This window comes from Haliotis cracherodii, unplaced genomic scaffold (genome assembly GCF_022045235.1).
Source record: "Haliotis cracherodii isolate W230 unplaced genomic scaffold, xgHalCrac1.p SCAF_9, whole genome shotgun sequence".
NCBI lineage: Eukaryota > Metazoa > Mollusca > Gastropoda > Lepetellida > Haliotidae > Haliotis > Haliotis cracherodii.
The window spans coordinates 10,312,394-10,339,923 of NW_027266343.1; the positions used below are offsets into that span (position 1 = coordinate 10,312,394).

The 27,530-nt window shown below is 42.5% G+C and overlaps 1 protein-coding gene across 2 annotated transcripts in view; it reads left to right on the forward strand.

Moving 5' to 3' along the window:
• Positions 1-20,003: 20,003 nt before the first annotated feature.
• Positions 20,004-27,530, forward strand: part of LOC139453416 (serine/threonine-protein phosphatase 2A 55 kDa regulatory subunit B alpha isoform-like) — a 37,198-nt gene continuing 29,671 nt past the window's right edge. The window contains exon 1 of one of the 2 annotated variants that reach the window (XM_071235107.1): positions 20,004-20,323. In XM_071235107.1, the coding sequence (XP_071091208.1) occupies positions 20,236-20,323 (88 nt within the window). In that variant the 5' untranslated portion in view covers positions 20,004-20,235. The remainder of the gene's footprint in view (positions 20,324-27,530) is intronic. The other variant, XM_071235108.1, reaches the window with a different exon arrangement.

Consider the following 27,530-nt stretch of genomic DNA (forward strand, 5'->3'; position numbering starts at 1 on the left):
GCTCGGCACGCCGAAAACCGGAGCTCAAGGTTCTACTACACTAAATCAGAACTGGTTCAGTACAGATCAAGAGACATATGCAGGCTGTGATTGGATGATATTGTGTAAGATTTTTATGTCTTTTAAATGCACATCCATCCAGTAATTAAAACTGCCCATATTTTTCAATATTTGGTGCTGACCTTTTGAACAAGATGACTTGTGCTTTATGTAAGCACAGATATTTTCAAGCAGGTGATATTTGGTGCGGAACTGGGGTTGGTGTGTTCAGCTTCCTGTACTCGGAAAAGGAGCTGGGTAACCTAGCCAAAATTTGTGTTTTTATTGCAGCTTTAAGGCCAGACTGTGCACATATGTAAATGTAATGGCTGTTGAATGCCTAGTTATTTTTTAAAAAGCTATAACGTTACTATAGAAGTCTATGGGAAAACATTTGGTTGTGTGTAACCTCAAGGGTCCCGGATTAGTTCATGTCTGGCGTTCCCCACCGTGGATGCTGGAATATTGCTGGTGTAAAACTGAAAAAGACACATTTTCGAGCAAGTTAATTTGTTTGTTGTTCAACGCCGCAAACAGCGATATCCCAGCCGGTCTGTAAATAATCGAGTCTGGACCAGATAATCCAGTTATTTGTATCTTGAACATCGATCCACGCAATTGGGTTACGATAACACGCATCAACCAAGTCAGCGAGCCTGACCACCCGATCCCTAAAGCCGCCTCTTACGACAAGCATAGTCGCTTTTTATGGCAAGCATGCTGAAGACCTATTCCACCCCGGATCTTCACGGGTCCGTTGCGATTCGGCCACGCACTTCAATACAGCACTCACCATTGAAACATGTTTCGCGCTGCGACAGCTTTGCGTCATGTTGAAATGATTTCGGTGGCGGTCGGGTAGCCTAGTAGTTTAAGCGTTCGCTCGTCACCCCGAAGACCCGGGTTCGATTCCCAACATGGGTAAAATGCGTAATGTTGCTGGAATATTGCTAAAAGTGGCGTAAAACCATACTCACTCACTCACTCACTGAAATGATTTCTTTCTTGTTTTATTCCGATGAATCTATTTCTAGCCGATACGTGTAATTGTGTTTGATGAATTGCAGCTTTATACAACAGTGCATTGTGAAAAAAAATTAAAATGAGTTTGATTTCTCCATGTGTGTAGATATTTAAAAATCTAAGATTTAAATCTTCCACATTTAAGGTTTAATGTTCATACTTCAGTGTATTTTCAATCCACGTCGCTCGTTTTGACCCACATGATGCCCTGCTGTTGGTGCGGGAGCTGTCAGGTTTGATGGCTATATGTGTCGTTGTTAACTTCAAGTTCCATATCTTATTATTTTCGACCGCCTCCGACCGCCTGGTTGTGCGTCTGCCCGGAGAGCGGAAGGTCCGGGGTTCGATCCCCGGCCGCGTCATACCAGAAGACGTTAACAGATGGTACTTGTTACCCTGCCTGGCGCTCGGCATTAAAGAGCTAAAATACCCCATATCTGTGGCTACCCCGTATCTACCTATATCTGTTGCTACCACGTATCTACCAATATCTGTGGCTACCCCGTATTTACCCATATCTGTGGCTACCACGTATCTTCCCATATCTGTGGCGACCCCGTATCTACCCATATCTGTGTCTACCCCATGTCTACCCATATCTGTGGCTACCCCATATCTACCGATATCTGTGGCTACCCCATATCTACCGATATCTTTGGCTACCCCATATCTACCGATATCTGTGGCTACCCCATGTCTACCCATATCTGTGGCTACCCCGTATCTACCCATATCTGTGGCTACCCCGTATCTACCATATCTGTGGCTACCCCGTATCTACCAATATCTGTGTCTACCCCGTATCTACCCATATCTGTGGCTGCCCCGTATCTACCCATATCTGTGGCTACCCCGTATCTACCCATATCTGTGGCTACCCCGTATCTACCCATATCTGTGGCTACCCCGTATCTACCCATATATGTGGCTACCCACGATTTATCCATATCTGTGGCTATTCCCATATCTACCCATATCTGTGGCTACCCTATGTCTACCCATATCTGTGGCTACCCAGTATCTACCATATCTGAGGCTACCCCGTATCTACCCATATCTGTGGCTACCCCGTATCTACCCATATCTTTGGCTACCCCGTATCTACCCATATCTGTGGCTACCCCGTATCTACCCATATCTGTGGCTACCCAGTATCTACCCATATATGTGGCTACCCCGTATTTACCCATATCTGTGGCTATTCCCATATCTACCCATATCTGTGGCTACCCCATGTCTACCCATATCTGCAGCTACCTCGTATCTACCCATATCTGCAGCTACCTCGTATCTACCCATATCTGAGGCTACCCGGTATCTACCCATATCTGTGGCTATCCCGCTAAAGTTTTCATTACACCTGAAGGGTTTGAGTATCAAAATAGAAACGAGTACTAGTAGTCAGGTGTGTCTTGTTGAGGTCATCACAACCGGCAGACAGCATTTGAAACGAGATCTATGGCATCTGGACTCTTTCATTACGACTGTTAATAATCATGCCTTGTTTTTCTTTGGTTCTTCGGCAGAACTTATCTCTCTTTCCGCACCATATCACATTCTCTCACAGATCCGATAAACTTGGCAGCACGATCCGATCCAATAAACTTGGCAGCACGATCCGATAAATATGCAAATGCAGTAACCTTATAAGATACTGTTTCTACGTTCATACATTGATGTGTGCTGGCTCAATTAAGTACATGATAACATCCACATGGGGCTGTTCACATAAACGTTGTATTCATACGCGGTGTCTAAACAATCGTCACCACTCGCCCCTTTCCGTAACCTGTAATAAGACTCGTCCCCTATCGATGAATGTGCGAATATACGGCAAACCAATTAGAATGCGTGTATGATTTCAAGTTCTACGTCAAAAAATCCCTCAGAAACATTTTTGGATATTACATATGCCTTGCATCTAAAAATATACCCAAGACACAGTTAAATGTGTTCAATCAAACTGTATGATTCCGCATGTCCCGATGTGCTTTAAATTGCATCTGAAATATATATAACATATGAGGAGATATACGAATTGACAAAATGAATTGCTTTAGGTATGCCCGTTTGCGTTAAGACGGAACCCGGTCGCAAAAATGGCCATGTTAGTGGCACGAGTCGCTATTCGGCTTGTCCCCAAATAACACGAGCTGGTCACGAATGTAAATATAATTTTAAGAAAATACGTTTAAAACATCAGTTATTCTGAGAGTGACATTATATGCCAAAGAGATTATTTCGCTCGGGTCTGTCCGTACCGTACTTACGGACACCCAATTGTGTCCTTAATTGAAAGGCTGGGTTACAGACTAACTTAGTCAATCAAGTTTAATGAACTGCGGGTGCATTGAGCCACGAAACTCTGGCAACTGTCTAAATCCGACATTTTACCTCGGTCCCGAGCTATGTTGGAGTGCAGTAGACTGTATAAGTAATAGGACATATGTATCATGCTTTCCAAAGGCTCGCACTCGGTGGAAAACAGTCTATGTTTCAAAGGTCCGTCTCCGTCGGGTTTTTTCAGTTTTCACTGCGCATATGACATCGAATGAGAGCGTAAACGTAAAAAAAACGTCTATTGACGTTACTTTTAGCTTTCATTGCACACTGAGCTGAACCGTCGTGAAATTTCCTTACTACTGTTCAAGTTTCGTCAGATTTTCATCATACTTAAGCTGATACTTAAATACCGTTCAAAGCGGCTTTAAATTCACACACACACACACACACACATACACACACACACACACACACTTTACATGCGGCGTCTCTTCAAGTAAGGTGAGATGAAACTGGGTTTATCGTCGCGTCCAAGTTTATTGCACTTATATAGCGACGTGCATGCACGTGTGTGTACTAGTCCGGACTGATGAAGATTTATAGTGCTAGCCCACTAAGATACCATGCCGCAGTATAACATGAATACCCGACTCAGCATAGTATACTGAGTCCGAGCCGACCAGTCCTTGTTTTAGCCGAGCTCCAAGCAGGATAACAACAAGTACCATCTTTTAACGTCTTTTTGGTATGACGCGGCCGGGGATCGAGCCTCTGACCTTCCTCTCTCCGCGCGGACGCTCTACTAGACTACGGGTCGTATCTTCAGACTGTCATCGCACATTAAACTGACACTGATACTGTGCACAGTGGCGTTAAACCAAACTCACTCACTCACTAACTCAATCACTCACTCACTCGCGCGCCCTCAACCCGCCAGTCACTCTCTCCGGTCACACGTACATACCTATCTCCCGATTTGTTACTTGAGACTGAGTGAGTGAGTGAATATTGCTTAACGCCGCATCAGCAATTTTGCAGCTATTCACGGCGAGTACTTGAGACTGAAGGTCAAGGTGAAACCGTGGTATTGCGAAACAAAGACGTCCTCTAAACTAAAGTCAAGCGTGTCGAAAACAGACACCGCTGACGTTGGGGATAAGATACAGTATATCAAGCTTAAACAGGTTTAATTTACTGTGGGTTTTTAAATTCAAACAGTGCTTTACAAATACTTTAGAAATCCTATGCGCCATTAACACAATTATATTATGAGATTGGGTTATACCAAAAATACAAGAATATTTGACCGGTTTGACACAGTGAGATGAGGTTTTCACCCTTCATTGTATCGATGGACTCTATCGGTAAGATCAGTCCCTATAAGCGCTAGTCCCGTGTGGATTCCCTGGTAGAAATGGCATCCAGCATCCCATGCTAGCCGACTAAAGAGGATCGGGTGGTCATACTCTGTGGTTGATGGCGCCTCTTGGCCAGGCAATCCAGTGATTGATATCATGAGCATCGACAGCTAGCCTGACCACCCGATCGCCTAAGTCGCCTCTTACGACAAGTATTAGTTGCTGAAGATCTATTCAAATCGGATCTTCACGGTGTATTTACATGTAGCGCGATGGAGCTTCAATATTGCTGAGTCAGTTCTTTTTCTCACTCAATCATTATATACAATCAGTTTGAAGATTATGTGGACCTGACCCTAAATCGTTTTGTTCACGTTTAACTGAATGTTTGTTTGTGTGTTGTTTAACGCCGCACTCGACCAGACAATACAGTGATTGACATCATGAGTATCGATCCACGCAATTGAGATTCATCAACCAAGTCAGCGGGCCTGACCACCCGATCCCATTTGTCGCCACTTACGGCAAGCTTGGGTTGCTGAAGATCTATTTTACCCCAGATCTTCACGGGTTTTAACTGAATGGCTGGATTAGGAAATTCCCTTCTCCGTTCCTGGCTTAAGTTTATCCCCAGCAAGCTATGCTTGTCGGGTGGTCATGATCAGGCATGTCGACTTGGCTGATTGTGTGTCATCATTCCCGGACGGCGTGGGGCGTTGCTCACAATATCAATCATTGGTTTGACTGGTCTAGATTTGATTATATACATTTCATACAGCTAGACTATTGCTGGAATATAGAGTTGCGTTAAACAAGAAAAATACAAAACTAGTTTGTCTTCTCGCGACTTAAGACCGCAGCTGTAAAATATGACCGCCTCCGTGGACTGGCGAGTGAGTGAGTATGGTTTTACGCCGCTTTTAGCACTATTCCAGCAATATCACGGCGGGGGACACCAGAAATGGCCTTCACACATTGTACCCATGTCGGGAATCGAACCCGGGTCTTCGGTGTGACTAGCGAACGCTTTAACCACTAGGCTACCCGACCGCCTCCATGGTCTAGTGAATTGAGAGTCTGCCTGGAGAGCGGAAGGTCGGTGGGTCAATCCCCTGGCCGCGTCTTACCAAAATAAGTTTATAAAATGGTACATGTTGTTTCCCTGCCTGGCGCTCGGCATTTATGGTATAAAACAGGGAATGTCTGAGTTGGGATGGGCTGGCACTATGAAGTCTCGCAGTACAAGCGGACACACACACGTGCATGCACGTAGCCATGTGAGCGAACGCGCCCTAAACTCAATTTCACCTTATCTCATCTGAAAGGTTCATCAAAGTGTACATAAAATCAAAAGAGTGTAACGGAATTCTCGAAAATCAATTCCCGGTCTCATGCGGAGCTCTTTCCTCAGCAATCAGTATAGTCAAGTGTATGTTGCGGAGGAGGGGACGGAGATGGGAGGAAGGTGATAACGCTTGTTGTGGTTGCAATTGGGAATGGCACTGGTTCATTAATTCTGTATGATGGCGGTCCAAAATAGATCACATCACTGCCCGTCTCATGATTCGTGATGCGTTCTGATGCAGACGAAATCAAGTGACCTCTATTGATCATCTGGGTTATGAATGAAACCCCTGAAGAACTGCCATCTTCTGTCTGTTAGTGATTGGGGTGTGTGTTCTTATTGACCTCGTCTGAATGTATGTGTCTATGTCATTACGGGACCTAATTGCCGAAGTACATGCTATACCATAGAGTTCGGACACTTTTCTTTGTTGATTGACGCCGCATTCAGCAATATTCCAGCTATGTATGACGGCGGTCTGTAAATAATCGAGTCTGGACCAGACAATCAGTTGCATCGATCCGCGCAATTGGGATACAGTGACATGTATCGACCACGTTCAGCAGCCCATGCTTGTCGTAAGAGGCGACTAACGGGATCGCGTGGTCAGGCTCGCTGACTTGGTTGATGCATGTGGATTTGCGTGGATCGATGCTCATGATGTCAAGCACTGGATTGTCTGGTCCAGACTCGATTACTTACAGATATTTACATATAGCTGGTACATTGCTGAGTGCGGCGTTAAATAACAAACAAACATTAGCAAAGACGCCCGCCGCCAGGTAGGGTGTCAGGCACACAATCAGCCAGATCACACAATATGGACACCCAATCCTCATTTAGACACTCGCACGACAAGCTTGAAGTTGTGAGGGACTGTTTTTAATCCCCAAGAGGTGTCGCGAGAGACGAGAGAGAAGTCTCCGTACTGAAATCGGAGAGGTTTCTGTAGCATGTTCTTGCGTGTTTGTTGTAAAAGCGGAAATGGTCACAGCATTTATTTGATGTTGATGTGGTTCAAGAATATTATAGAGAAACCTGGTGTTGATATACTGATATACTACGGTTTAGTATTTATACACTTAAAATAACAATAAATACTCGTGTACAGAATAATCTATTCAGTGATTGAGAGAGTTTGATTTTACGTCGCTTTTAGCAATATTCCAGCAATATCACAACGGTGGACACCAGAAATGGGCTTCACACATTGTACCCATGTCGGGGATCGAACCCGGGTCTTCGGCGTGACGAGCGAACGATTTAACCACTTGGCTATTCACTCACTCACTCATGTACGATTACGAACTCCTGTGCAGCTGGCAAGATCAGGGCCTCCAACAAAGTGATCTCAGACAAACGACGTTCGAAAGTCTATGTTACAGTATGGGAGTCGCGCTCACCTTTTTTCCATTCTGGAACAGGTCCGTTTTTCTGTGTAATAATATGTCTGTAACATAATATGTGTAAATTGATGTCAAGTGCTGTGTTTTCTTCTGTTGATTTAAAGTCTGTGTAGTAAACAAGTAAATAAAAGTCACTTGATCTGAAATTGGGTTAGAATGTTATTTGAGATTAAAGATTTGAGGTTTGTAACTGTACCCGAAAATAAGTTGTTCTTGGGTTTTACCAACATAACCCGTTCACTTGAAATATTGTTCCGAAAAATAAAATATAGTATAATATAATATAAATAAATAAATAAATAAATAAATAAATAAATAAATAAATAAATAAATAAATAAATAAATAAATAAATAAATAAATAAATAAATAAATAAATAAATAAATAAATAAATAAATAAATAATGGTATGTCTTGAAATGCTGACTGATAAAGTATTCAGTCTTTATAAAAAATGTAACATATTATAAAATGTTTCTGTGGCTAATGTTTTGTTTTGACTTATTTAGGTAAAAATTTCAGTGGGTTAGCAGCAGTTCGAGTGTCTACTGTCTCATTCTGCTGGCGCTAACACGTCACCATAATGGACTGCACCAATCTCATGGTGACATAACAAAATGAAACGAACTGTCCATTGCGCACGAAACTGGCCGAGTGAGTGCCATCATTTATAAAGGGGCGTAACTCATATTGACTCATTTGAGCTTCATGTATTAGTTGGTAGAGCACATTCACCAGGCAACAATGCGAATTCAAAGTGAAAGCAAAACCAATTTTACGAGGGCGTGAATCCCCCAAGGGGGCAGGCCCCACCGGCCCCCCAGAAATTAAAAAAAAATTAGATGCTCTTAAACTTTATTTTATGCATTTTGGGACCGTTATATTACATCTATTTGCAACAAATATTGGTAATTTATTTACTAAATATTTTTATTTGTAAGATATATACGCGTTTCATCAAACACATATTTTACCTATAATCAAGAAACATCTAAACTTTAATGTGTTAACGCGACGTTCAACCCCATTTCACCACACCTATAATGACACTAATTGTGAGAGCGCGGTTTTCTTTGTGAAACACTTACTTTAAAGGTCTCCCTGCTAGCCTGAGCGAAGTACTACTAAGTATAGTTATATGGGATTTTCATTAATGATATTTCAATGCAAGGTGAATTTAAAATACAACACATGTGTTTTTGTATTTTGATAATTCATCATTGAAATAAACACTGAACCCGCATTTTGACTGTCATCACAATGAAATACATATTAAATATAAACTCACTAAGTCATCGACAGAATCCCAGAATCTTGATCTTTAAATTAATCAAGTTAGACAATAAATATCATGTTCGACCGTGTAGAGTTTGAATTAATAATATACTGCAGAGATTGCACATTGAGGTTTACTCTTTTTAAAGGAAATTGTGTTTTTCTGGGTGGAAAGGAAAAGTTTTAATTAGGTGGTAGACTAACATCTAGTCTCTGAAATGAACATATCGTACAGAAAAAAACAGTTGTTCAGTTATCTTAATAAAAATATAATAAAAGGGAGCCCAGTGACTCTCTTCATTTTCAGACACTGTGGTAATCTAGACTTGCCAAACATTATAGACTTGCATGGGCTGTATTTGATATATATTTGTATCAGGGTCTGCGAGACAGACTAGTCAGGTGGAAGCACTTGCTCTTCTGCTACAATGGTAGTTTCGCCTACCTCTAATGAGAGTGCGCATCAGCCAATTATAAGAAAGCCACTTTGAGTCATAATTCTATCATGACATTGAGATATGATCTAACTTGATTGGTTAATTTTACCACAAGTGGTAAATGAGCGATAACCACTTCTGATTTTTGGGCCGCTTCACATTGCGAAGGAATGAATTGCGTTGATTGGTTAATTTTACCACAAGTGGTAAATGAGCGATAACCACTTCTGATTTTTGGGCCGCTTCAAATTGCGAAGGAATGAATTGCACTGATTGGTTAATTTTACCACAAGTGGTAAATGAGCAATAACCACTTCTGATTTTTGGGCCGCTTCACATTGTGAAGGAATTAATTACATGGAATGACCCCTGCATGATAAACAAACATATCGCCTGATCTACTAAGACTATCGATAGATTTTTTAATCGGCGACATTAACGGCATTTAGACATGGACTGATTTTTTTTTAATCTGTGCCGTTAATAATTGCAAAATGTATACGGATAATTTCAAGGGACAATGGAGTCAATCCCTCTCAGATAACAACATGATCCCATGTCCACTGTTTCGTTATCGAAAACTGAACTCGTGAATGTTGATCAAATCCTGCAGAATATTGATCAAAATGTAGCAGGGGGCATGAAGTCATCCCACAGATGACATCCTTACCTTGTCAGCTTGCTGGCGGGGTTAACCTCTTTGATCATGTGGACAAGGCGTCCGACCTCGGATCAGAAGGTCCGTGGTTCGAATCCCATCACGGGACTCGGACATTTTATGGCCGCTACATTGGCGTCCAACGTGGGGCTGTGCACGTTCATATTAAATTTGAGCAAAATAAGCCTCAGTGCGGCCATCTGTTGACGGGGGAGTATGTAGCAGGGGGCGTGGAGTCATCCCACAGATGACATCCTTACCTTGTCAGCTTACTGACGGGGACTTCGGATCAGAAGGTCCGTGGTTCGAATCCCATCCAGGGACTCGGAAATTTTATGGCCGCTACAAAAATATGGCCCAAAATACTAGCAACACTGTTGCTGTCACCCTCCCGTCAGGTTTCTCAATAATGCTTTTGGTTTTAAATGACATTCAGCGGTGTTTAACCAACGATGAACCACCTCAAAATTTAAAACATTAGGTTTATCTCCTAATTCAAAGTGTATTCAGCCTAAACCTTCCTCGACAGTTCCAGTTCTGATACAAAAATGTAGATCACCCCTAAAAACAAAGCCTTTGGCAGCAAAATAAAAAGGGATACCTTACATTAAATCGAAAAATCCACATGTAAATATGTTTAGCAAAATTTGAAACCCCTAGATTAAAACTCAGTCTCGACCTTTTTTCATAGTCATGTAAATATCATAATTCACAAACAGTAGTGTCTGGATGTCCTTACACGTACAATTGGTCAGGTCGTTTCATGTCGCACGTTCCGATTTTTATAAACCTTGTAGTCACGTTTCTCTCGGCTCGCCCCAGGCCAATACTTGCTCGGTACTGGCAGTAATCTATATCGGAACTACTTTTGTTCACGTGACACAACACGACCTGTCGACAGCTTTTAACCTTGCTTTTCTGTCCAAATTGTTTTCGTTTTCTCTTTACATCAAACCAAAGTGAATACCTAACTTCTGTCAAGCAAAGGATAACGTGTCTTCAAAAACGGCCTTCATGTTGTACGAACTATATGCGGAGGGATCTGGCGTTATGCGGTTTACAGTGCATTCGTGCAATATCACTACTCCACTGCTGACCTAGGTATTATGTTGGTAGCGGAATAAGCCGAATGGACCCGATTGCGTCACGTTCGTGGAAATCACCAAATTCTCCCAGCGTCGTCCATCACATACATGTATGTCACTCTGGTCGGTTCTGGTCCGGTTGATTCAGTGTCCAAGGTCACACACTCTTGCTGGTGGGGAAATACAGGGTCATCTGAAGCGGAAGACATTAAAAATAGACCGCGGAAACAGTGCCTTCAGCGTATCAATTACCGCGGCGACTGTAGACAAATATATATATAGGGTTGTTTTTCATTTATAACGCTTTGAGTATAGCAAAGGAAATCCTCGTATACGTATTTACAAGCATGGATTCGGATATGTTCGATCAAGAACAAAGATATGTTAATTTGAAAGATCTGTAATTGAATCAGGACACAAAAAGGGAAATTTCGTATATTTTAGGAATTTTAAAAATGTCATCAAAGAATTTTGAAAAGTCGGGTCACTTTATTTTGATTCGAAAAAGTGTTGATTTCAGATGTGTGTTTCACATTTGTTTCACATGTGTTTCACATCCTGTTGGTATTCCCGAGGAGAATGAACACACGCGCGCACGAGCACACACACCGCCATATTTAATAGAAAATCGGGCGGTTACAATGTGTGACCTGATTGTGTGCTACCGTACACGCCGTGGAGCTTTGCTCACGCTATCAACCACTGGTTGCCCTGGTTCAAACCCTTATATGATATGGTGGCGTATTGCCGACTATGGTGACACAACGGTGACACATATACACGTATATTTGATGTCGAGGATTTGGTATTTCCATAAAACAGGCATGTGGTTGTCCTAGGCAACCTGATTTCAATGTGTCTCTAATTGCCTGAATTACTTTCATGGCCGAGACGGTCCAAGGGTTAACGGTATAAGCACGAGATCACAGTGATATGATATATATGTATGTAATCGCCTTTGTTCGCTGGCCATAGCGTTTGGTATTTAGGCTAATACCGCCACATGTGTGTCCACAACAAGGTTATCACGTGTCGTTGACCTGACAGGATGGAGGATTGTGTGATGAGGCCATCAAAACACCGCTGTCAAACGCATCGTCCTCTTTCAAACAGCACCAATGCCTTAAGTGCACTTAGTAATTAAACTAAAGTGCCGGGCAAAAGAAAGTATACACTTGAAAATTGGAATAGACCAAAAGGTGAGGTGAGGTGAGGTGAGGTGAAATTGGGTTTAACGTCGCGTCCAAGATTATTGCACTTATATAGCGACGTGCATGCATGTGTGTATGTGTGTGTGGCTGCTTGTACTAGTCCGGACTGATGCCGATTTATAGTGCTAGCCCACTGAGATACAATACCGCAGTTTAACATTAATGCCCCACTCAGACACAGTATACTGACTCCGAGCCGACCAGTCCTTGTTTTAGCCCCTTAATGCCGAGCGCCACACAGGGTACCAACAAGTACCATCTTTTAACGTCTTTTGGTATGACGCGGCCGGGGATCGAACCCCGGACCTTCCGCTCTCCGGGCGGACGCTCTACCACTAGACCACGGAGGCGGTACAAATAGACCAAAAACTTACAACCGTTATCAAAACCTTACTAGCCTGGCAACAGTCCCCGAAGCCCTGCAAACTTAAGGTCCAAAACACAACAATGATACCTGTATAAAATACATGACAACCGAATAACCATTTCTTGCTTGTTTCATTTTTAACCACGGTTGAAACATAGGTGTATACTATCTTTTGCCCGGCATTTTATTTTTCAAGTAGGAAGTGTTTGTTTTTTTCTTTTCATAAAATAAAAAAATGATAAATAATTTGTTTCAGCTTTGAGCAGGTATTTAATATATAGTTTTGATTAATAATATTTTATTACGTCAAGCACAGGGCTGACAAATTTCCAAGGTGCCGCAGTGGTTCATGTATCGTCATGTGCTTAATTTAAAAGCGATGCAGGTCCTAGACGTTCACCACTTTCATGAAACTCGCAAGCACAAGACTTGTGCTGACACAGCATGAACTGGCATTCAAACCCACGATCATTGGATTGTGGCCCATCTAAGGGACGCAACTCTGTACACCAAATTGCTGCGTCTTATATTGTAGACTGGACCAGTAAGCATGTCAATGGGTTTCATTCCACGCCGTCACTGTAATGGTTTCCATTATCTTCCTGAGGCAAAGGAGTTACCTGATTACAAAAGTCCAGTTTCCACCCTTGCCGAGCTACGTTGGGATTTCTGGGCTCAATCGTAACGCCACCAGTGGCTATCACGAGTTATGTCCCTTCCATGTCCCTCCTATTGACAATCAGATCCCACCTCTTCTATCACTTGCAATTGCTTCAAACAAAATGGCGTTGCCCAGTCAAAACCATCTGATCGATAGTCAAGATCTATACTGTAATAAAACAGGCCTTAGCTCGCAAAGTGCATCAAATCAGAGGAGCACCTTGATTAAAAACATGAAAAGGTTTGCAAAATATCTGTCAACGCCCAGTAGACGGTACACATGCTTTGCAAATCCTTCAGTCGACAGAAATCTGCACGTTGAAATCCATTTTGTTAACGAACCGGATGTTTAGTTCGTTACGCAATTTTGATTGGACTATGCATTAGTTAGTCCAACCAAAATGTATATCCGGAATTCCAGATTAGATCTGCAAGGGTGGAAACTGGACTTTTATAGTCAGTTAATTCCCTTGCCTCGGGAAGATGGGTTTCCATGTTTTTCACTCTTTCATATAATTGATAATTGATGGCTGTAATTGAAACTTTCTTTCATATTGAAATATGTTCATATATATCAGGTCCATCAAATTTGTTCATAAGCACTAGCAGAGGTTTATTTGCCTTATATACTTTAAACGGTTTGTCTGGTTTAAACTCGATTATGTACAGACCCTCGAGGTAAAGCTAAAATGCTGTTTACTGCGGCATGAAACAACATTCACTCACTTATTAGACGCGTTCAGGTATTCGCACCGCACCCAGGTGTACCCGCGAAACAACGATGGAAATAAATAATTCACATGACTTAACAGGTTTTTTAAAATTACAAAACAGATATCCGTCTCTCTCCTCAGCGTACCCCTGTCATTCCGACTAAAGTAATTCATTACGTTTTGCGCGATCAAAGTTCATATGTTCATACGTACATATGCACAGATCTGAATCAGTATTTAGGCGGGGTTTAAAATGTTGAATATGCTATAAATTAAAACGTGAGCCTTTTTATATAGTTTACTTAACATTCATAGACATTTCGTCAATATATAACACTTTTTTTTGTTACCCCCGTAATTATGTATTCAAATCTCTACCCCCGCCCCACCCCCACGAGAATGATCTCTCATTATACTTCTTAAATTTATTATCATCATCATCATCATCATGGGCGGTCGGGCAGCCCAGTGGTTAAAGCGTTCGCTCGTCAAGCCGAAGACCCGGGTTCGATTCCCGACATGGGTACAATGTGTGAAGCCCATTTCTGGTGTCCACCGCCCTGATATTGCTGGAATATTGCTAAAAAATATTGCTAAAAGCGGCGTTAAACCATACTCACTCACTCACTCATCATCATCATCGTCGTCGTCGTTGTTGTTGTTGTTATTATTAACAATTAACAATGATGATCAGTTTCCTAACAATGATCATTATGGTTATGGCGACAATGATTACTTGGAAGCTTGTTATCATGTATATCGTGTGGAGTGTTTAGTCGCCTGTGTGCTCCCTGTTCTTCTAAGCCTATCTACAATGCTCACTTGTACCGTAAAATCGGAGTCCCGCATGCTATCGCTGACTTGCACTGGCTGTGTTTAAGATATCATGCAGCATCGTGCCATACATACTGATAAACATCTCCCGCTGTTTTGTCATTCTTTCTGTCACGTGACGCATGCGCAGTTCATGGACACCTACTGCGCAACCACGACGGGAGGGAACAAACAGTTCATGGGCTGGAGTATGTATTCAGTGCGTCGTTTTGTCATGGATGCGTTACGAACAAGAAGAATTAATATTGATGTTGCGCACCCAAACTCAACGCCGAGTAGTTTATGCATGCAACATGTTGCTTGAAACGTAATTTAATTCTCACTGTGATTCTGAACGCTTCAGACAAGTGGCACACTCCGGCACAGCGGTGACTTAAAATAACACCACTGCAATAGGCTAATTTGCATATCATGTGACAGGACTTTTCTCTTGTTTGTAAGCAAGCGCGCTTTTTCAGCAATCAGAATAGAACGGACTAATGCAAGTATTTAGGGACGCTTTACATATTGATTTGCGTAATTATATAGATATGCTACTACAACTGCGACAGTGAGTTGCATGACAAAACATATTTACGCATCAAAGTGGCCGTATCGCTAGCTCTCCGTAGGGCTTCGACGATAGCACGTGGAGCCGTACAACCAATGTAAACATAGGATAACTACGCAAACGGAAATAGTTTTTCACGATTTCGAATTTTTGCTCAATGAAAGTTAACCATTCTGTGACATGTGTATCTAGATGTGTAGACTTGTCAAAAATGAAACAGATGAAAAACATATGCAATATCTTGAATGGACTGAGTAAAATATGACGAATCGTAACATGGCACTGAGGCAGAGGAACTATGCTGGTCGCATGGAACTCTGGGTAGGAGAGTGAGACGCGTGGCCTCTCAGGTAATAGTGCTGATAATTAGTGTCTGGGCCAGGTGAGCAGGTGGGTGACATGAGCAAGATGCCCACTGTCGGGGTAGGATGGCACACAATGAGCCAGGTCACACATTGTGACCATCTAACCCACATTTGGTCACTCTCACGACAAGCATGGTGTAGCTGGGAACTACTTTTTATCTTCATTTAGGCGTCGCGAGACACATGGGGTGTTCGTATGGAAGTAATAAGGCAATACACGTTTTTAATTTCTTGCACACACACACACACACACACACACACACACACACATAGTCCTGCACCATGACCGTGGAATATATTTATTTTATGGAATTTTGTTTTCGAGAAATGCATACAAAGCAAGTCTAGCCAGCTCAAGCTAGCTCTATTCTGAAATCAGCATAGGGTAATCTCTTTTATTTTTAGAGTCAAGAAGGATATTGTGTAATATAAGATTTCAGAGACTAAATGTTTGTCTAACACACACACACATCTGTGTAACATATGTTATTAACATGGAACGTACATCACTTTGCAACCATATGTGTAACTTGTGTAAGGGAAGGAGACAGCAAGTGATTCACTTCAATATGTTGCAATCAACATTGAAATTAGAGTTACGTCCCTTGTTATGGCGTCTGCCCGGTAAGTTTTCCAAGATAAAGTCTTCCAAACAAGGTGAACATGTTTTACAGACATACACGGATTTAGAGATGTTTTATGAATGGATACATTTTCCAATTTCATGTTTGGAACATGATAAAAAGGTTATCATTGGGCAGTTTTCATATTATACACAATATCAACCCTCGAACCCCATATCAGCCCTCTGGCCGGTACAAGTAACGCCAACCCGTGAAGATCGAACAGGTCTTCAGCAACCCATGCTTGCAGTAAAAGGCGACAATACTTGTCGTAAGAAGCGACTAACGGGATCGGGTGGTCAGGCTCGCTGACTTGGTTGATGCATGTCCTCGATCCCAATTGCGTGGATCGATCCTCATGATGTCAATCACTGGATTGTCTGGTCCGGACTCGATTATTGACAGACCGCCGTCACATAGCTTGAATATTGCTGAGTGTGGCGTTAAACAACAAACAAACAAAACAAGTAACGCCAAAAACATCGTGCAAAAGTACATTTGAATTAGGTTTAATGTCTTGACAGTAAAGATAAATACATACTGAGACTGTATGATCGTCTAATTACCGGTGCCGGAGTTTTTACTTTGAAATGTGACATGATTGATGAGTGGATGGTGTGGACATTCTCGGATAGCATTGCATTCAATTTATTTCTATATGGATGGGTGTTTTATTATCTAAATCAGAATTTAAGATTTCTGTGGTTAGCTTGTCATACAGAACTTGAATCATAAAATTGTCAAAAGAGCCCGAGCAAGTCTATAACAGTTTGGCAAGTCTAGAGTTGTTCTTGAGTTCCTTCTCTGGGATCCTTTCTGTTATATTTATGAGACAATTTAACAATTGTGACAGCCATGAGATGAGGGACCTTATGGTTAAAAAATCACATTTTTAATTTTTATTATATTTTAAAACTACAGCATCTTCGGAACACAAATATGTTATTCACAAACTTCAATTCATATTTATTACAGAGATACATGACATCACACATGGCGATCTTCAATGTAAGTTGACGTCATGGCACAATTATATGCAAGCACCCATAAGGTCCCTTTCTCCTGGTGTGTGGTGACACTTGTGTTCTTAAAATTGAGTGAGTTTGGTTTTACGCCGCTTTTAGCAATATTCCAGCAACATCACAGCGGGGATACCTGAAATAGAGAATCTCACCCTCGTGTCTTTTGATATCAAATATATCAACACAAGTTGATAAAAGTGGAAACATTCCGAGGCTTGTCGAGGATTTTTGACGAGTGTTGATATATTTGATATCAAAAGACACGAGGGTGAGATTTTATTTATCATCCAACATCATTCTTTCAACTTTTTCAATTTGTACACTGTAATTAGCAGTGTCTTCACTGTAAAAAGTACTGCAAACAGCTTCAGTAGCAGAGCCATTAGTGATGTCATTTGATTGTGACGTCATGGTAACCAGTGATGTCACAATGGTCTGCAAAGCATTGTGATGTAATTTTATTGCAGCGATATCTACAGTGTAGATATCGCTTGATCTCATCCAAGCGATATCTCCTGTGGGAGCTAGTTTTGGATGATAAATGGACTTCACACATTGTACCCATGTCGGGAATCGAACCCGGTCTTCGGCGTGACGAGCGAACGCTTTAACCACTGGGCTACCCGACCGCCCATGATGATGATGATGATACCGCCACTGTGTTCTTAAAAAGTTATCTTTTCAGTTTAGGATTTGTATTAGAAAGCTGGAGACAATTTTTATGTTTTTTACATACTCTTGTTACAAACTGTTTATTGGATATCCAGCATGTCTAGTGACCTTTTTTTAATATAAAAAAATGAGGCATAATGTAGATGTCGTTGGCCATTAATCAGCCCCTCATTTCACCACTAACACTCGATGTAGGTTCAGTGATGCGGCATTAAACAACATGGTTAAAATCACCAAAGAGAATTGACGTTACATGTTGTTCTCGTGTGGGTAGGGGCGGTCGGGTAGCCTAGTGGTTAAAGCGTTCGCTCGTCACGCCGAAGACCCGGGTTCGATTCCCGACATGGGTACAATGTGTGAATCCGATTTCTGGTGTCCCCCGCCGTGATATTGCTGGAATATTGCTAAAAGCGGCGTAAAACCATACTCACTCACTCACTCACTCTCGTGTGAGTATTTCTCTTTAATTGCCGAAACACGCAACAAGATAACTTTCATCCAGAGGAGCAACATGGTGCAAAGATATTTTGTAGCATACCTACCTATTGATGGAAGTACCTAGACTGTCATGAAGCGCACGTGTAACCCAGAAGGTGAAACAAATTGTAGTTTTCATGTGGTACCTTCAGAATCAGGAGTGAGAATATGGCACATTTCAGTTTAAATATTTATGTAATATAAAAGTGGAAAACAAACACATTATGGAAACAAAACTAGTAACGTGTTTTCACAACAATGACTTCCTGAAACCCACAACAAATAATGCACGGCGCCTGGTGCCGAGCAATAAATGTCATGTTTGTTGTTTAACGGCGGTCTGAAAATAATCAAGTCTGGACCAGACAATTCAGTGATTGACATCATGAGCATCGATCTACGCAAATGGGAGACGTAAGTCAATCTCTATCTCAGTAAGTCAATCACAATGACAGCGTGTCGAAATAGATTTTCGTCAAGTACAAGACGTCAAAATGGCCGATAAACGTGACTGGAGAGATTTCCGAAGTTGTTGTCTAACCTGTGGCGGTTACATGTGTTAATCATCATTTATCAGTTGGCCGATCATTGAAAGGTGATAAAAAAATGTGTCAAATAGATACGAAGGTAAATTCATAGATTGCTGTACACTGTAACGGTCATTCTAGATACGGGTCGAGTACATACTATCATAGTTGATGTGTATTTCTACGTTTTGTTCACTAGGATGGTTCGTAGGGAGCGTATTCGTGAACGATCGTGCAGTCAAACTCTCTGACGTTTCTCAATGTATTCTAAAACGCTGAGTTCAGGAATAACGGGTCTAAATGATCAGAAACAACACTTTTGTTTGTGTATGTTCAAAGGAATTCCCAAGGATTTCCCCAGGGATGTGTAATTTGTGGAGTAACCCGTCAGCGTTAACGTCATTTCCAGATCACACACTCGTGAAAAACTATGAACGTCAAATTGTGTAACTGTCTCCGTGGTCTAGTGGTAGAGCGTCCGGGGTTCGATCCCGCCGCGTCATACCAAAAGACGTTAAAAGATGGTACTTCTTGTTACCCTGTCTGGCGCTCGGCATTAAGGGGCTAAAACAAGGACTGGTCGGCTCGGAGTCAGTTTACTGTGTCTGAGTGGGGTATCCATGTTAATCTGCGGCATGGTATCTCAGTGAGCTAGCACTATAAATCGGCATCAGTCCGGACTAGTACAAGCAGCCACACGCACACACATACATGCACGTCGCTATATAAGTGCAATCATCTTGGACGCGACGTTAAACACCATTTCACCTCACCTCAAATTGTGTCGTTCACACGCTTATGAACGTCAGTTTCGCGGTCAATGTGATCAACTTTGGAAAAATCGTATATCATGTAAACATCAAATTAAAAAATATAGGCCGTTTTGACTGCTGCAATATCAACACACCTGTGGAATTTTGTCCCGAGAGAAGACGAGAAAAATATCAACGTCAGTCACTCGAATTGTCACCCAAGCGACAGGAAGCTCCATTAGAGTAGCGGCAGTCCGTCTCAACGTGGTCGGACTATACCGAGCGTCCCAGTCAATCAGCACTTTGTTTGCACAGGACACAAGTCAGTGTCACCCTCTTTGCGCACTACGTACCTATCCGCAACGGTTCGGCGACCTGGGCACGAAATAAGCAGGGCAAGCCCGCTTATCGCATGCTGCTAAATTTCGACCGAATCACATTCTCTTGTGTTTACACCAACGAACAAGTACGAATCTGTCCCCGGAGGAGCCTACCAGTACGTTGTTGACCACCGGACAGGGATATTTTTACTTGTGGGAGTCATTCGAATAGACAATGGTGACCATCGGTTCGCCTGTCAAGTTGACCAACAAGTTTTCATCCATGTTGCACTCGGCCGTTCATCACCATCACAAGGATAAAGGTAACACGAAGTTTCGTGTAATTTTTATGTTTTATGAAAACTATATGTACGCTAGAATCCGTATTTCGACTTTTAAAAAAAAACTATTTGAGATATGTATGGGTTGGTTGTACTTTCCATGCACGTTGGAACGCCCTCTGCTGGGATGGGCAGGGATGATGTTTACGGTTTAATGTTCGTTGACATTTGCCGAACGAGAGCATAAGTATTCCACTCAAAAGAAGTTAAGGGCCACCCTATTCTTTCATGCTATTATAGCAGATCAGGCATGGCATATTAACTTATATGAAAGTATCGGGTGGTCCTTAACTTGTTTTGAGGAGTATATTTTACCAAGCCTTACAGAAGTGGGCATTCTCTCTAGTGGTTGACATCCTGTATAATGGGGCGGTCAGGTAGCCTTGTGGTTAAAGCGTTCGCTCGTCACGCCGAAAACCCGGGTTCGATTCCCGACATGGGTACAATGTGTGAAGCCCATTTCTGGTTTCCCCCGCCGTGATGTTGCTGGAATATTGCTAAAATCAAACTCACTCACTCACTCCACTAGGAAAATATGTTAGGCTTAAAAGGTTAAGCATATCAATCCAGGTACACCAACAATTCGTGGTCAAGATGTGGTCAGTCACAGGGCACGGTCATCGCTGAGGTCAGGGGTCGTAAAGGTCAGGTGTGATGTGGACCGAGTTTGATGGTAGGCTTGGCGTGCTGGATGATGGGGTTAGGGGATTTCCAACTGGGATAGATAGGTGAGAAGGTACGATGGAGGAATACACTTAAAAACATTAACAGAAGAAAAAACAATTGTCAGTTATTTTTCCAATAACATATATAATTTGTTACCTTCGCATGATATACCACTGATGGCCAAGGTCCCGCTACGCGCTGAGCAGAGTTGTGTCCCTTGGAGTGGTTTCGATTATCGTGGGTTCGAATCCCAGATTCGCACGCATTCCGATGCTTGATTTGTCAGCACCTTACCCGGGCTCGTGGGTTTCACCAAGAAACGTCTAGGACCTGCATCACTTGAGCATCTCCAATTTTAAGCTGACATTTGGCGTGAACTCTCTCATTCACTCACTCACTGTCATTTGTTGTTTCTGATTTAAACAATACCAGGTCACATGACTACAACTTCAATGACGGCACACCCTCATCACGTGACATCATTCGCACACTAATATAGCTTGGTCTTTTTGACGTAAAAACCTCGCTATCGTTTCAACGTCCCCTCACTTTTAATCACTGTCTATAGTTAATATTGACTTTTTACTTCTAGTTACGCAGTCAGCAAACAGTTACAGCCAATTCATCTCACCTGTGCCTTCAGATGACTCTAAATATGTGATAATTACTTTACTGCCAACTGTTCAAATGGAGTAACAGAGTTGCGTCCCTTGGGCACGCCAGAAACCTATTATTGTTGGTTCAAATCACGGTTCGCCCCGATTATGTTTCTAGGTTTGGCAGCACCATACCCGTGCTCGTGGGGTTCACAGAAGTGATAAACGTCTGAGACCTGCATCATTTACGGCTTTCCTGCCACATTGAGCTGACATGCCGTGATATAACTGGAATACTGTTAAAAGCGGCGTTAAACCCAACTCACTCACTCACTCACTCACTCACTCACTCACTCACTCACTCAAATTGAGTAAGGCACAAGTTACAAACACGAGTGCCTCATGAATTTACCGTTGAACTATAGAAACACGTGTTCGTGACCAACTTTAACAATGATAACAGTAATATTTGAAATCTGCAGTGTCAGAGATAGGGAGACCGGCCCATGCAAGCTTTCTTGTGCATTCAGGCCATCGACAACGTCCGTGATAACACATGTATGTCAGCCATGATAGTCGTTGCAGTGGCGTTGCTGGCCCCGATGCACTGTATTCACGATGTATTCACGATGTATTCACGATGTATTCGAAGAGGTTGTGATGTATTCGCAGAGCCCTGATGTATTCACACTTTAGGGATTCCAGTTCGAACAGATACCCATAACCTAACGCGCGTCGCGAGAACCCTAACCACAACAGGGATCAGGTGGTCTGGCTCGCTGACTTGGTTGATGCATGTCATCGTGTCCTAATCGTCGAGATCGATGCTCGTGTTGTCAATCACTGAATAGTCTGGTCCAGACTCGATTATTGACAGACCGCCATCATACAGCTGAATATTGAGTGCGGCGTAAACCAGCATGCAATTAATGGGGATCGGGTGGTAACGGTGTGTGCCTTGGAAGAATTTATGTCATCGTGGGTCGATCCACGCAATTGGGATACGATGACATGCATCAACCAAGTCAGCGAGCCTGACCACCCGATCCCTTTAGTCGCCTCTTACGACACCCAAGAACCAAATAAAACAGGCTCTAAAGAAATATAACAAGAGAGGCCTAGCTACCGCGTAGGTAATGATATTTCGGGTTAGTTTCCACGCTGGCTTGCCGCACAATCATTTTAATAATCACAATAAACTCCACGTATAAATGTATGTTATGATTCGAAGGAAGCTGTCCGTTTTCCTTAAAATGGCCAATGTAACAGACTGGTAACGATTGAAAGAATGCATAAAACATGTTCTCCTTGTCGACAGGATATGTACACAGATGGCTGGATGTCAACATGATAGGATTGTTCATGAGAAACTCGGTAACGTGAAATATACATGTATCGATATGCGCGTGCTGGACACAGCTGGTTGTCAATCAAACGTGCCAAGTGTCTCATGATTGCCGAAGAAGATCGATGGTTCTTGAAATAGACACTGACGACTGAGCAAGTCACGATGTCATTTCTTAATGACCATAGCACCTAATTACACACGCGTATGAGTCATTATTTTCCATATATATATATATATATATATACACACACACACACACACACACACACACACTGCCAACTTCATCAAATATATGTTGAGTGTGTAGTTTTACGCCCATTAAATAATATTCCAACAATACCTATGCAGGGGACTCTAGATAGTGATATTGATATATGGAAGCTTCTCTGGGTAGATAGTGATATTGATATATGGAAGCTTCTCTGGGCCAATAACTTCAGAACGGCATGTACTGTTTTTCTGTTTGTTTGGTGCCACACTCAGCAATATTCCAGCTATATGACGGCGGTCATATATAATCGAACCCGGACCAGACAGTCCAGTTATTGATAGTCGCCTTTTACGGCAAGCATTGGATTCAAACCCACAATTTGCCTTATCTTTACGTGTCACAGTACCCCGATTACGTAGATCAATGCCCATGTTTTAGGTCACTGGTTTGCAAAATCCAGACCTATTGCCATAATGTAGCTTGACACCTGGAGGCTGCGGCGTTAAACAACATTCACTCACAAATGTACGCTCTTAATAAACACGCTGTTATTAGGCGCCAAATCCCCGGACACGCTACCCTCAGACAGGTGGCTATGTCACAGTGTAAACATGTTTGTAAACAGGGAAACAAAAGCCATATTGAGTTGCACGTATTATTTACAGCTAAACAACAGGGAACAGTTTACCACAGCTAGAAATCGACGTACCATAACAATGGCTTGGAGTCTGTCAGGTTTGCCCCTGGACAGATAAAAAACTGTTTACCCAAACTAGACTTACATCTAATCTCTGAAATGATCATATTTTACCGAAAAAAATAGTTATTATAAACAAATTATAATGACAATATATATATGACAAAATATAAGAAAAAGGAGCCCAGAGACTTTCTTCATTTTCAGAAACGGATACTGCAGTAACAAACTTGTTTAACATTATAGACTTGCATGGGCTGTATTGGATATATTTCTTTCAGGGTCTGTATGACAGACTACCAAAATAAGAAATAGGCTTCAACCAGTTTTTGGAATGCGGAGATGTCGCGTAATACCAACGTCCATGTCCTTGCGCTTGCCAGGACAGTTTACATGTTTTCGCTCATTGGATCGAATTTCGCCTTGCCTTTGAAAAGTCGGAGTCACCATGACAGCTTGCTCATGTCTTAAGAAGTAGGGGGCACGGGTGGCCCAGTCGTCTAAGGCGCTGCAATTCGCTGTGCAGTCGCGCCTTTAGGCACGCCAGACACCTATGATTGTGGGTTCGAATCCAGGTACGCCCCTGTTATGTTTCTAGGTTTGTCAGCACCATGCCCGTGCTCGGGGGTTTCACCGAGGTGGTAAACGTCAAAGACCTGCTTCACTTCGAGCTTTCCTCACACATTAAGCTGACACGCCGTGTTATAGCTGGAATGCTGTTCAAATCGGCGTTAAACCAAACTCATTCACTCACAAGTGAGTATGGCTTTACGCCGCTTTCAGCAATATCAGGGATCGAATCTGGGATGACGAGCGAACGCTTTAACCACTAGGCTAACCCACACCGCCTTTTATGTATTAAGGCCCTGGGCACAATACCGGGATTTTTGCTAGCCGAACAAGCCGAATAGTGACTCGTACCTCTCTCATGACCATTTTTGCGACCGGTCTAAGCGCAAACGGGCATACCTAAAACAATTGTCAACTCGTTGCGTAATGGTTCACATATATTTCCCCATATATTATATATATTTCAGATGCAAGTAAAGCACATCGGGACATGCGGAATCATAGTATGATTGAACACATTTAACTGTGTCTTGGGAATATTTTTAGATGCAAGACACATGTAAAATCAAAAATTATTTCGGAGGGATTCTTTGTCGAAGAACTTGAAATCATACGCGCATTCTGATTGGTTTGTCGTATTTTCGCAAATATCATTCGTCGATAGGGGGACGAGTCTTCTTGCAGGTCACGGAAAGGGGCGAGCGGTGCCGAATGATCGTCATAGTGAATATAAAGCAGCTTAACGGCTGACTTGCTACTTCCCTGATTAATTTTCGCTTGTATATTTAATCAGATTGATTCGAGATTGCGGTCTAATGTTTAAAAAAACACCCAACTTCCCCTTACATTATCACTATGCTAAACTATTCTACTCAATATTTGTTGGGGGGCACGGGTGGCCCAGTCGTCTAAGGCGCCACGATTCGCTGTGCAGAGTTGCGTCCCTTGGGCACGCCAGAAACCTATGGTTGTGGCTTCGAATCAAGGTTCGCCCCGATTATGTTTCTAGGTTTGTCAGCACCATACCCGTGCTCGTGGGTTTGACCGAAGTGGTAAACGTCTGAGACCTGCATCACTTCGGGCTTTCCTGCCACATTAAGCTGACACGCCGCGATATGATGGAATACTGTTAAAAGCGGCGTTTAACCCAACTCACTCACTCACTCAATATTTGCCAAGGGTCAAAATAGTCATCTTTATGATGAATATCGCTTAAAGCGGTGTAAAACCAAAGGGCTATCGCTGTGAGGATCTTGACACGATTTCGTATCGGGGGCGGTCGGGTAGCCTAGTGGTTAAAGCGTTCGATTCCCTACATGGGTACAATGTGTGAAGCCCATCTCTGGAGTCCCCCGCCGTGATATTGCTGGAATATTGCTAAAAGTGGCGTAAACAATACTCACTCACTCATTTCGTATCGTCGATTCCGATGCAAGGTTCTACCGATTCTGTTTTATTTCCGACATTCCTTATTTCAATATGGTCTAGCGGATATTAATCCTCGTCAATCAATGATTAATAATGTGAAATATGTTACATATCTTTGTTTCCCATGAATTCGTTACCACAGATACTGTTCCATCCGTGATATATATATATATTTCGATGTGGCGAAATTTTACATTATTTTGAAGAGGGAAGGAATATAGAAGATAGTGTGGGCCTTCCGTACTTCCTTGTTTTAAAACTCTGTTAACAGGATGTGGACTAACTTATATGAGAACTTACTGTCATATTTTGGAGATATCTCCATGGCGAGAAACAGAAATGCAATATTTTTCGTAGTCCCGATCGCTGATGTGACGCCGTGAGAGACAAAACTATGTTTTGCTTTTCTTCTGAAATCCGACCGCCTCTGTGGTGTAGTGGTAGAGCGTCCGCCTAGAGAGCGAAAGGTCCGGGGTTCGATCCCCGGCCGCGTCATACCAAAAGACGTTAAAAAGATGGTACTTGTTGTTACCCTGTCTGGCGCTCGGCATTAAGGGGCTAAAACAAGGACTGGTCGGCTCGGAGTCAGTATACTGTGTCTGCGGCATGGTATCTCAGTGTGCTAGCACTATAAATGGGCATCAGTCCGGATTAGTACGTCGCTATATAAGTGCAATAATCTTGGACGCGACGTTAAACCCCATTTCACCTCACCTCACCTCTTCTGAAATCCAGGTTTGAAAATGAAGTTGACAACCCATAGCTGTATGTCATCACGTAGACTGTGTACAACATTTGCTTACAAACATGGGTGTGCCGATATATGCGGCTATTTACATGTAGCCACGCCCCCGTGAAGATCCGGGTTAGAATCGATCTTCAGCAACCCAGTCTTGGCGACTATGCCTGTCAGAGACGACTAACGGGATCGGGTGGTCAGGCTCGCTGACTTGGTTGATGCATGTCATCGTATCCCAATTGCTTAGTTCGATGCTCATGATGTCGATCACTGAATTGTCTGGTCCAGACTCGATTATTTACAGACCGCCGCCGCCGCAGCTGGACTATTTCTGAGTGCGGCGTTAAACAACAAACAAACAAACAAGACATATCATATAGGTAATTCACGACTGTCCCCACAGACTGCCATGCGTCACGTTGGTATTCAGGAAGTCGGGATGTAGGTCCTGAGAAATGTACAGTGATTGACACATGTATATATCACCGAGCAGGCCGGAGCGTCAGCTCCATGCCTGGTACATATCCGTTGCTTGTACATGTTTATTACGTGAGTGACCGAGTTTGAAAGGTCGCTGTGACCTGGACTTTGGTCGAACTACAGTAAGCTCATCTCACGGTAATGTTTTTCTGACACGTAATATTTCTTTCGTGTCTCTTTGTGTTTGTTTATTTTTAGCATGTAAATGAATCTTACCAAGCGAGTGCTGTTTCTAGTAGTAGATTATTTCTATGCTTTGCTATCTCGGGGAACCATGCCTACATTGACCTCAGTGTCTGTATTGTTGATGACCTGACGGCTTATGTGGCATAAGTTGGCGTCACCATTCACATTGCAGAGTTGTGTCCCTTAGTAGATAGGATCCACTGGTTCTAATCCTCGATTATGACCCCTGGTTCTAATCCTCGATTATGACCCCTGGTTTGCTGTCACA